This window comes from Pagrus major, chromosome 4 (genome assembly GCF_040436345.1).
Source record: "Pagrus major chromosome 4, Pma_NU_1.0".
NCBI classification, from domain to species: Eukaryota; Metazoa; Chordata; class Actinopteri; order Spariformes; family Sparidae; genus Pagrus; species Pagrus major.
This window is the reverse complement of record NC_133218.1, coordinates 13,662,589-13,675,560: the sequence shown is the minus strand read 5'-3', so window position 1 is coordinate 13,675,560 and position 12,972 is coordinate 13,662,589. Positions and strand designations below refer to the sequence as shown.

The 12,972-nt window shown below is 39.2% G+C and overlaps 1 protein-coding gene across 1 annotated transcript in view; it reads left to right on the top strand.

Annotated features, from left to right (window-relative positions):
• LOC140994834 (uncharacterized) overlaps positions 1-12,972 on the top strand; it is a 65,403-nt gene that overhangs the window by 15,828 nt on the left and 36,603 nt on the right. The window contains exons 19-27 of the mRNA XM_073464645.1: positions 61-167; positions 263-414; positions 2,403-2,541; positions 4,378-4,488; positions 5,962-6,138; positions 8,386-8,625; positions 9,390-9,546; positions 9,704-9,832; positions 11,458-11,605. Of these exons, the coding sequence (XP_073320746.1) occupies positions 61-167; positions 263-414; positions 2,403-2,541; positions 4,378-4,488; positions 5,962-6,138; positions 8,386-8,625; positions 9,390-9,546; positions 9,704-9,832; positions 11,458-11,605 (1,360 nt within the window). The remainder of the gene's footprint in view (positions 1-60; positions 168-262; positions 415-2,402; positions 2,542-4,377; positions 4,489-5,961; positions 6,139-8,385; positions 8,626-9,389; positions 9,547-9,703; positions 9,833-11,457; positions 11,606-12,972) is intronic.

Sequence of the window (12,972 nt, the reverse complement as noted above, 5' to 3'; positions counted from 1 at the left end):
ATACATGCTGAATGACAGGGTTTGCGTATATGACTTATCCCATTGTTATTGATTACCCAGCCCCATCTTGCATGGCCCCAATGGTTTACTTTGACTGCTCCACGGCTCAACCTGGGACCTATGGTACTGAGTGTCAGAAGAGCTGCAGCACTCTGGACATGGCTTGTGTAAGTAAAGCATAGCACCGATACACTCAAATGTATATGCATGGGTCCTGTTTGGCTCACATCTGCTTTTTGTCCTCTGCTTTGGTTGGATACAGATAAGTACAGGCTGTACATCAGGCTGCATGTGCCCTGCTGGCTTGGTGTCAGATGGAGCAGGAGGCTGTATCAATGAGACAAGCTGTCCATGTCTGCACAATGGACAGGTCTACCAGCCTGGACAGACACTGACTGTGGACTGCAACACCTGGTTTGTACAGTGCTTAAGATACACACCAGTCTGAATGGAAGTGCACACACTAAACACTCCTTTCAAAGAGTTTGGCCAACACAATGGTTTTAGGCTGCATTTTAACTTGACAAGCTGAAGACTAAATACTAGTAATTCTACAATCAAGTTCAAAGATTGCCAATAGTGAAAACACAAAAATTAAGATAAGAAATAAAAGACGAGACACTGGTCAAGACATAATAAATAAAACATATGTAAAGAAACAAACAGACTAAACAGACAAATTCATTGAGTTAAAAAGGGCCATTTGTAAGATATGACCACACTTTGTTAAAGGTTTAAAACACTCAAAAAACATTAAATCAACATAATGTAAAGAAACAATGTTGCATTTGTATAGAGATATCTTCTGAAATTAGCATGCTAACCAGCTAGCCCCAGCCCGTCCTGTCCCATAATACCTCTTTGTACAGCGAGAGGCTATAGTATGACAGTCCATGGCTAACTGAGCCATGAGCTAATCAGTAAACGGTAGCTCACTACAACCAAGTCTAGCTAACACTTTTCACAAAAAGTCCAACACACATTCATTTGAACTGTAGTACATAGAACTATTATGTCTCAAGTCGGGGCACATATTTGTGTGAAACCATGTAATTCTAAATTCCATCTCAATTTAAGTGAGATTTGCTCTGTGGTTTGAAGGATTGGGGTTAGATTAAAGGATATCACTTACTCAGATTTGTACTAGGTGGTTTTAAGCAATTTTTCACCAATATCTGACAAACCCCTGCATCCAACAGTTGGTCTATTTGCTGTGGCTAGAGGACAATGTTCACTGTTACCACTCTAAACAGAGAGATAAGTGAGAATGTAGTTTTGAATTCCTATTTGCCCAATAGATAATTTTGCCCAACAGCCACCTATCTGCATCAAATAGTAGTCACTCATAGCAGCCACCTAAATATGGCTGTTTAATGAAAATGTTGAAAAATGCCCTGGGTCAAGGTCAAGGTACATCAGTGTCAGATCGCACCATCCATCGCTGTTTGAGCCAAAGTGGACTTAATGGAAGACGACCGAGGAAGATTTAAGCAAATCTTAAAAAAGCGAGACTGGAATTTGCCAAAATGCATATTGACAAGCCACAAAGCTTCTAGGAGAATGTCCTTTAGACAGATGAGACAAAAATGGAGCTTTTTGGCAAGTCACATCAGCTTCAAAATGAAGCAGTACCTACTGTGAAACATGGAGGAGGCTCAGTTATGTTCTGGGGCTGCTTTGCTGCATCTGGCACAGGGTGTCTTGAATCTGTGCAGGGAACAATGAAATCTCAAGACTATCAAGGCATTTTGGAGCGAAATGTGCTGCCCAGTGTCAGAAAGCTTGGTCTCAGTCGCAGGTCATGGGTCCTCCAACAGGATAATGACCCAAAACACAGCTAAAAACACCCAAGAATGGCTAAGAACAAAACATTGGACTATTCTGAAGTGGCCTTCTATGAGCCCTGATCTAAATCCTATTGAACATCTGTGGAAGGAGCTGAAACATGCAGTCTGGAGAAGGCACCCTTCAAACCTGAGAGAGCTGGAGCAGTTTGCTCACGAGGAGTGGGCCAAAATACCTGTCGACAGGTGCAGAAGTCTCATTGAGAGTTACAGAAATCGCTTGATTGCCTTTTGTTGTGCAACAAAATATTAAGTTAAGGGTACCATCATATTTGTCCAGGCCAGTTTCATTAGTTTGTTTTTTAAAACGATTCTGTTGAACCACAATTCAAAAGCAATGTCTGATTTTCATTAGTTAATTTCAGTAAATTTTTATTTATTATGACTTTTGTCAGTTTCAATTTATTTCAGTGAACATTGTGGGTTTTTCTTTCTTTAACGGAAGGGTACCAACAATTTTATCCATGTGTGTTGGTATATAAAAAAAACAACTATTTAATGATTTTTCTACACAGATTTACATGATTTAAAGTTTGTGTCTGATGTGTGTCTCCCCAGCTACTGCAGAGACAGGAAGTTCACATGTACCACCAATGTGTGTGATGCAGTTTGTGGGATCTATGGCGATGGTCACTACATCACATTTGATGATAAGAGATTTGACTTCAATGGAGACTGTGAATACACACTCCTACAGGTAAAGTGGCAGATGGACAGTAATTAAAGTTGTAATCCATAAAATGTTCATCCTCGTTGTTTTGGTCCGATGGTAACAGCAAATGCACTTTAATTACAACAGCAAATGGTCAAATATTCCAGCCTCTTCTTTCATGACATGAACGGCCATGATCTGAATTCATGCTGCACACAGTGTGAGTAGTTCTGCACACAGTGCGAGTAGTTCTGCACACAGTGCGAGTAGTTCTGCACACAGTGCGAGTAGTTCTGCACACAGTGCGAGTAGTTCTGCACACAGCAGCAACAGCAGGACACAGTAAATTGGTTACCTTGCTGATAAGTTGAGGGTGAGCATGCCTCTATGCCTGCAATAGCTGTGGCCAGAGGCATTGTGTTTTTGGGTTGTCCATATGTACGTCCCATTCTTGTGAATGCGATACCTCAGAAACTCATTGAGGGAAATTCTTGTGTTGGTCAGAGGTCAAGGTCACTGTGACCTCAAAAAACAAATTATTGGCCATAACTCATGAATTCATACAATAAGTACAATACAATTTGATGCACAAATGTCAAATAAGTTATGACATTTCATATCCAAAAGGTCAGCAATTAAATGTACTGTGACTATATAATATTTTGCATAAATGTTTTGGCCATTATTCAGCACCATAGCTCTGGAACAGCAACTTGACAGGAGTATGGATGCATACAAAGACAATGTGGTAATTCTAGTTTTATAGATGTATTGTAGATGAATGGTCACAAATACATTGACCTTCCTGTGGCATCTTCAAGCTACCCTCTGTTTGGCTAGTTGAACACTTAATGTGAAGCAACAGCAGAAGGAAATGTTGTGTTAGCATTAGCAACAAAATCTTAATAAAGCTGTGATATTGATGTAGGAGAATAATCGGTAAAAAGGGAGGCAGCTATCAGTCATCTGAATCAACCACAGGAATACATTGAATGGTTATTTCAGAAAACGGTCACATTTCATTTTACAGGTCTGCAAATTTCTCGGTCAGCTTTTGGAAATAACCAAATGACATATTTGGAATTTCTTTTAAATATCCTCCTAAATTAGCACAAAAATTCATTTAGATTGGTTGAAAATCATCCCAATATGATTTAATAATAATATTCTGCTATTTCCCAATAGGCAGTTGATTAGCTTGTAGTTTCTCTAATACATTTCCAGGAAACTTTCAACTGGTTTCTGCATAACCTCTGCTGATCATGACATTTTAACTTCCGACTTCTGCAGGTCAGTAAATTAAACTATATTTTTTTAACCATTTGCATTTTCAGCAATTTCTATCACTTCAGCAGATCAGTCCCACTTTGAAAAAATGTACTAATATCTTTTGTAGTTAGTCACCGTAACTTGCTAATTACAGATAAATGCTACTTCATAATTAAGAATCAAGTTCCTAATTTCACATTTTAAATGTTTTTATTCTTCAATTCAGTTGTTAAATGTCACTCTTTTATATATTTGAGACAACAATACATTAGCAAATAAATTAAAAACAGGAAAAAAGTTAATATTTACAATCATTTAAGTACCTGTGTATAATAATAACTCAGTTACCAGCTATCTATTAATTGCTTATTGGAAAATAGCAGAATGTTTTTATTAAATAACATGGGGGAATTTTCAATACATTTTGAGGTAATTATTATGATAATTTGGAGGAAATTGCAAAGACATTACAAATACGTTGCTTGGTAATTACCACCTACTTACCACGGAATTCCCAGACCTGCAACAACCAGGTCTTACCCAGAAAACATTATTGTATCTATGATAATAACTGTGTCGAGTAATAGCATCTTGTGTCTGTCCCTTATTCAGGACTACTGTGGCAACAAACAGGGTAACAACAGCTTCAGAATTATCACTGAGAATGTTCCATGTGGAACGACAGGAACCACCTGCTCCAAGACCATCAAGATCTTCCTGGGGGTAATCAAAACACACTACTACTACAACTACACATGTACTACCTCAAACACTAGATCAGAATGCCAACAGTAATGTTTGGCTAGGATATTGACTGAAATGATAATCTGTAGGGCTGGACCGATCATTTTTACAATGCCTCTGATAAGTTAGCAATAAACCAAAATGAAACGTATCTGTATTTGCTTCATACCATAATTGGAGGCATAAGGTCCACTGTAAAATCAATAATAACACGGAAACATGCAAAAACAGGAAGCAGATTGTATACTCCACTATGAACGAGGCAGGGGAACATGAATCTGGATAAAAACATTCTAAGCACCCTGTCTCTCTTTTCCATCATTGTTTTACCAATATCTGTTTGTGTCTTTTAGATATAACGTTAAACAGTATAATATCCATTCCGTTGACTCAAATACTTCAATGTCAAAACTCATACTCACAGTTAACATTTGCCAATGGTGCTACAAACACTGATAAACATGTGCATCTGCGTCATCGTTTCCAGAAATCTGAGGTTTTGCCCGTCCAGACATAAACACTGAAAACAGTGCTTCTGAATAAATTAACCCTGGCCAGAGTTTTCCAAAAGCCCTATTTTCAGTGACCTGATGTGTGCATGGACGGCTAAAACACATAGAAAAAGCTACATTTTAAGAAAGACCCATGTATGTGTGGACAGGGCTGAAGTCAATTGCATAATTTATGCTTCACGGCTAGTTTGGCACATAAGAATTGATTTAGCACAGCTGTTCTGCTGTTGTTAGACGTACTGGGTCTGGCACCTGTGAGCTGACTAATCAGAGCAGACTGGAAATTCAGGAGCAACTGGCCTTAAAGAGACAGGAGCTAAAACAGTGTTTCAGACAGGAGGGGGAACACAGTGCTCCAGCACTGGACAGTGTGTTTTTTGAGCATTAAAGCATGTAAACCTATTCCTGTACTAAAACCAAATAAAATTATGAACCTGAAAATGACGGCTGTAGCTCAGTGGGTAGAGCAGGTGACCAGTGACCAGAAGGTCACTGGTTCGAACCCCGGCTCGCCTGGGCGGAACTGAGCTACATGCCGAAGTGTCCTTGAGCAAGATACTGAACCCCGAAATTGCTCCTGACGCGCAGTTGGCACCTTGCGTGGCAGCCTCTGCCGTCAGAGGGCCCTGCGATGAGCTGGCGACTCGTCCAGGGATATACCCTGGCCTCCGCCCATATAAGAACTGGATTTGGCCCCAGTAACCCCCGCAACCCCCCGAAAGGGGGGGATAAAGCGGCAACATCTCCGCGACCCTCACGGATAAAGCAGTCAAGAAAATGAACTGAACCTGAAAATTAGTATAATCTGTCTCCTTTAATAAATAGCATTGAACTTTTAAGGTGAAAATTAAAAAAACTAGAAATTTTGACCAAGTGATTGTTTTTTCACTTAAATGGTGCATTATTAAAATCCATGTTTATTTCATTTGAATTTCCACAGGATAATGAATTTCAACTTAAAGATGAGAATTTCCAATTGGTAAAGGGCAGCGTGCAGGTGTTGCCTTCTCAGGTACACAAGATGGGTATTTACCTGGTCGTGACGATCAAACCGGGACTTGTGCTCATGTGGGACCAGAAGACCAGTCTTTTCATCAAACTCAGCCCACAGTTCCAGGTAAGAGATCAAACCTGCATTTTTTGATTGACAGCAAGATATTTTGTTCCACAAAGCAACTTACATTAATCAGTATTTTTTATTAACATATTGATTAACAGATATAAAGATTAAAAGGGGTTACTAATATCACTACAGCCACAAGACTTATCACCAACTCAGTCTCTTTTAGCTTAAGTCTTTGGGTTGGGTGTTAGCTGCTCTTGTCAACATTGCATCTAGCTTAGGGACAGGATGTTTTCCTCAGGACTGGGTGGAGACAAAACAGAGCTAGAAGGAGAGTTTATATGGGAATTAAATTTGTCCTCTAATTTGAAACATGGCAGGATTCTCTTGCTTTCTGCTTACACAGTGGTCGTAACTATTGTCAGGACTATGATGGTACTTGTTTTAAATTTTTCTTGACTCTAGAGAAAATTGATTAATTCAGCTTTAAATTTACGGTCGTGGTCAAAAGTGTACATACACTTGTAAAGAACATGTTCATCATGACAGTCTTCAGTTCCAATGATTTCTACAGCTCTCGTGTTTCTGTGATGAATGAGAGGAACACAAACTACTTTGTCACAAAAACATTCATGAAGTTTGGTTCAGTAATTAATTTATTATAGGTCTTCTGAAAATGGGACCAATTCTGCTGGATCAAAAATAAACATACAGTAACTTAAACGATCAATTTTGGTGATAATAGAAAGTTGTGTGAATCAAATTTACTTTGTAGCATGGCCTCTTAATTTCTTCTGAGTTATTTGGATTGATAGCTGGTGACTTTTCTGGGTCCATTCAGGACTTGTTTGATACAGCCGTGAGACTCAGCCACAAAGACTACAATGGGAAAGTCTAAAGAGCTCAGCATTGATCTGAAAGAGCTCATTTAGATTTGAACAAGTCAGGAAAGTCAGTTGGAGCCATTTCAAAGCAGTTTGTAAGTTGAAGTACATGGCACAGTTGTTGAAATAGTAAGCAACATGTTGATGAGCGATACAGCACTAAGAATTACATGGCCAATTGCATCACTGCCAAAATCAGGAAGAAAACACAAACTATCACCTGCTGCTGAGAGAAAACTGGTCTGGTGGTCAAGAGTCAACCAAAAACCACCAAAAAGCAAGTCTGCAATGAATTAGAAGCTGCTGAAAGACAGGTGTCAGTGTCATGAGCTGAGAGGCTGCTGTGGAAGAAAGAAGCTCTTGATCCAGACGAGGCCCGTTAAAGCTCGACTGAAGTTTGCTGCTGATCACATGGACAAAGAAAAAACCCTCTGGAGGAAAACTCTGTGGTCAGATGAAACAAAAACTGAGTTGTTTGGTCACAATGAGCATTAATATGTTTGGAGGAGAGAAGGTGAGGCCTTTAACCCCAAGAACACCACACCTACTGTCATGCATGGTGCTGGTAGTATTATGCTGTGAGGCTGTTTTGCTGCCAGTGGATCTGCTGCTCTACAGAAAGTAAATGGAATAATGAAGAAGGACGATTATCTCCAAATTCTTCAGGAAAACCTAAAATCATCAGCAGAAGATTGGGCCTTGGCTTTAGTTGGGTGTTCCAACAGGTTAATGATCCAAACACACATCATTTTGGAATGGTCTTCACAAAGTCCAGACTTGAACCCCATCAGAACATTTAGACTGTGCTGAAGAAACAAGTCTGTGCCAAGAAGCTCACAAATTTAGTTGAACTTCACCGTTTCTGTCAAGAGGAGTGGTTAAAAATTCATCCAGAAGCTTGTGGATGGATATCAAAAGCATCTAACTGAGGTGAAAAGGGCCGAGAGACATTTCACCAAATATTAGAATTACTGCATGTATATTTTTGATCCTGCAGATTTGGACACATTTTCAGAAGATCTATAATAAATTAATTACTGAACCAAACTTCATGAATGTTTTTGTGACAAAGTAGTTTGTGTTCCTCTCATTTATCACAGAAACAGGAGAGTTGTCTTTACAAGTGCATGTTAACCTTTGACCACAACTGTACATTTCTCAAAGAAATGTAGCTTTAAAATCTGATGTTACACTCCGAGGTATTTTGTAGTCAGCAGCTCTTGGGTAATCATATGGCAATTTTAAAGACAGGACAAAGTTTCATGTGGCAAAGGCCATGGGTTTGCTAAATGTTACATACAACATTGGCAGCACATTGTCAGCTGGACAGTAAAGACTTAAAATGAAAATACCAAACCTATGATTCTGAAGTGAAGTATATTTTAGTAACAACAAGCATTGGGTTCCTCCCTCTCAGGGTCAAGTCTGTGGTCTGTGCGGAAACTACGATGGCAACAGTCAAAACGATTTCACCACACGCTCCCAGGAGACAGTGGCGGATGTTCTCGAATTTGGTAACAGTTGGAAGGTTTCATCCACATGCCCAAACGCCCAACTAATCACTGATCCCTGTGCTTCCAACCGCTACCGTGCAGCCTGGTCCCAGAAACAGTGTAGCATCATCACCAGTGTCACTTTCCAGAGCTGTCATTCACAGGTAACTATGGTGAAAGCAAATATGCTGACATGGCTACACAAAAATGCACATAAACAAACGTCAATTTAACTGCAATGGTATCCTTACAAAAATGTCAAATGTACAATTTGTGTTTTCAAATGTGAAAATCACAATATCACATGTGAATTAAAATTTTAACATGTGAAAAGAAACTTTCACATGTGAACTTGCCTTGTTTTCCACATAAGAGCGAAAATTTCCACATGTATTTTTTCTACATGTGATTTACATACATTCATATTTGAGTAGCTTTTTCACACGTTGATTAGAATTTCCATACAACAAAACATGACACGTTAAAGTTGTTATTTCACATGTGAATTCCGCATTTTCCTATGCAATTGGCTATTGTCACATGTCAACTTAAATTTCAATATGTAAAAAATAAAGTGCCAGTGTCATTTTCACAAGTGATTGGCTTTTTTCGCATCTGAATGAAAATTTCCTCATAAAAATGGACATTTGCGCCTGTAAATTATGTACGTCTATTTTCAGTTTGTTTTATTCATGTGTGAATTAGAACTTCCACATGCTGAAACTTCTAAATTGTATTTTTTTCCATTTTCTCTTTGGCACTAAACACTAATTGCTTTGTGTGTTGATCAGTTGGCTGGTCAGCCTTTGCATCCAATAAAAATGTTGGTCCACTATTACACCATTACACTGATGATAAAGTCTGTCTGCTGTTGCTTCAATTTCACTGCTTATAGGGTTACTTAACAGAACATTATTGTGTGCTTAAGGTTGATCCTGGTCCATACTTTGATTCTTGCGTGAGAGACTCTTGTGCTTGTAACACTGGTGGGGACTGTGAGTGTCTCTGCAATGCTGTGGCTGCCTATGCCAAAGCTTGCAATGAAGCTGGGGCCTGCGTTAGATGGAGAACTCCAAAGCTATGCCGTAAGTTTGGCAACCATCACACACCAGGCTAAAGGATTTATGGACTTAGGGCCACTCTTGGATCCTCCAACAAAATCAGAAGTTTTATATTTAGCCTACAGATTTAATGAGTAACACCCTGACTTTTGTAAATGTAACATTTATTTATCTGTTGCAGCTATTTTTTGTGACTACTATAACTCCCCTGATGGCTGTGAGTGGCACTACAAGCCCTGTGGAGCTGACTGCATGAAGACATGTAGGAATCCATCAGGAAACTGTTCCAACCTCATCACTGCTTTGGAAGGTAAGTCAGACAGAATTTTGTCTGTGTCATCTTCTTGATTTGTGTAATCTGTGTTAAAAGACCAGGCGTTAAGTGGCATTTTCTATAGGGTGTGGATGTTATATAAAATAACTAATAACTAATTAACTTGAAAACTAATAGTGATCAATTCAATAAATTTACTTTTTAATTAAAATATAAATCTGTGGGAATGACATATGAACAAGCACCATAGGCTACTGGAGTTTTATTTACAATTTGTGTATGCTTTTTCATCAATAACTTCACTTCTGGGAATATTTTACAGAATCAACTGTGTAGATTTAAAATATGGGCAGTTATACTAAAATTGATGGCAAATGGAAAACATTTCAGGCTTGAGTAGCCCTATAAGTGCCTTTAGGGGTAGCTAGCTAGCTAGCCAGCTAACTGCCTCGCTGGTCAGTTTACAGACCCCTCTAATCCCAGTTCACACAGACCACTGCAGCCAACGCAGCGGACTTCAGCAACATTACTGTCTACTGCAGACCTATTCAACTGGTGGACCGTGGACCAAATGCAATCCTTTAACAACCTCATTCTGACTCTTTGCTCATTTTGTTAGAAGGCTATTTAGCTCATTCATTAGGCTAGTTGTGTCGGCTTGGCTGTCCTCCCCTGTCCACACCCTGGGTACCCTGGTAGTCCTGCTGTAAAACCAGAGGAAGGGAGGGAGCTCATAAGTACGGAAGCCCTAAAGGGCCACGCATTCATACATTTTATTTCCTCCGTTTTCCCGTGATAACGAGTTAATTTCATTTGTTTTCTTGAGATCTCGAGTTATTATCTCGAAATAACAACTGCCGTTTTCCCGAGATAACGGGATAATTTGCTCGAGATCTCGAGATAATGAAACTTTGTTTTCCCGAGATAATGATATAATTAATTTGAGATCGAGCTGGTGGACCAATAGAAACCTCACAGTCATTCTACTTTGTGAACATAGAAAAAAGATTCTGTGCACGTGTGACACCTCCACTGCTTCAACTCCATCTTAGGGGAAACCATGTCCTCATTCAAGCTTGCTATGTTGTTGCTCTGCTGCAATAGTGCTATAAATCACAGATTCCCAACCCTGAGCCGCAGAGATGCACCAGGCAACAACACAGAGAAATAATATAATTAAGCAAAAATGCAGCACTTGATTTCTAAGTGCCCCCTCACACCATCCAGCTCACTATCTGTCATTTTATTTATTATTTATTCATTTTATTTATTTTATAATTTAAGGCTTATTTGTGTGTTGGCAGGATAGCAAAAAATCTTCCACTCCACAGTTATACTCTGCAATTATTGTTTCAAATGATAATTTCAGAATCTTAAACACAGGAGTTTTTAACTTTCTTTCACTCACTTTCAAAACAAATGCACATGCTAGTTAGTGGTTAAAGTCCCAGCTCCTCCTCTCCACACACTGAAATGTCCTTGGGCTGAACCTGTAGTTGTAAGGCCACTATCTTGTGTGTGTGTGTGTGTGTGTGTGTGTGTGTGTGTGTGTGTGCATGTGCGTGTGTGTGTGTGTGTGTAAATGGGTGGAGGAGATGCAAATTCTAAAGGGCTGTATGAATGCAGAACATTGAAATCAGAAAATTGTAATGGTTTTGCAGGCTGCTATCCACAGTGTCCCCCAGAAAAGCCCTACTTTAATGAAGACACCATGAAGTGCGTCCCCAGGAACCAATGTGGCTGCTATGATGACAAAGGTACCCAATACAGCATCGGAGATAAGGTTCCATCGGACAACTGTTATGACTGGTAAGTCTCATATGGAGATAACTGAGTAGAAAATGTTTTATGTTTTTGAGTGATTGTATCCTTACTTTGACCAATCAGTAGAGAGGATATTGTCAGACCAATAAAATAGCCGCTGACTATGGAATCATGCCAGTATGCAATGCATGGATGAAAACCTTATCATTCAACCCAGAAGCACAATAGCCAGAGAATTTTAAGCTCTTGTCCTACCTTTGCAGCAATCTTTAATCAGGTTCTGTTCTTTTCTTACCACGCAATTTTTGGTGAGTTAAAGTGTAAGAATGTGGCGGACAAAAAAAACATGTTGTTCTGCGATTTCATAATGTTAATCAGGTAACGTTATTGCTGGTTGGACACCTTGAATTATGAAAGGCAGACAGTGGGTTGTTTCACTTGAGTAATGGGGCTTTATAAACCAGTGGCCAGTTCCGGCCCATGGACCATCTCGATCCAGCCCCTGACATCCTCAAAAAATTAAAATTATCTCCAAAAAAATCAATAAGGCACATTAATGAATCTCAAGGCGTACGACTAAAGTGAGTCTGCATGCTATTTAGCTTGATTCCAACAGTGGGCACTGTCTACGTTTCAATTGGACAATAGGCCTCAAGTTGATTCCTGCTCACTCACTATATGGATAACGCACAACCAACATCTTCTACCTGGAGATTCAAATCTTATATGCTTAAGAACCCCAAATTCATTAGTTTTATGAGACCTCATATTGACTTATTCATGGAAACTAATATAAATTCTTCTACTCGTGCTATTATATGGGGGGCCTTAAAAGCATATATTAGAGGTCAGATTCCTCCATATAGCTCGCACAAGGTAGGGGCTTAAGGGCTTTAAAATGGGTTCAGTATAATAACTTGTGTATTAACAAGGATGAGGCTGATTTAACAAGGACCAGCTACCACTACTAGAGATTTGAAAACATGACTAGCAAGCTACTAACATGGCAAATTAAAAGGGAAGAAAATGAGAGAGTTATACACTCAATTATTACAGATGGTGGAAGGTCCCTCTTTAATTCAAGTGATATCAATCATGAATTTCAGTTGTTTTATGAGACACTATAAGACAGAACATGAACCAGCATTCTTAAATTCATTAACCCTGCCTAAACTAGATTCTAATGACAGTAATTTTCTAATTCTGTCTAACTTCTCTGATAAGCTTCTAACCCATTTAACAAACATGCTTAACAAAGCACTGACTAATAAGACTCTCACTAACTCTCTCAAAAATACACTTTTGAAGATCCTTGCCCGGTCTTGCCCGGTTTTGGCAACAATATTATTGTAGCCAAAACCAAATAAGAGAACCACAGTCAACCGGGAGGATCTTCTCATCGTCCCCTCAGC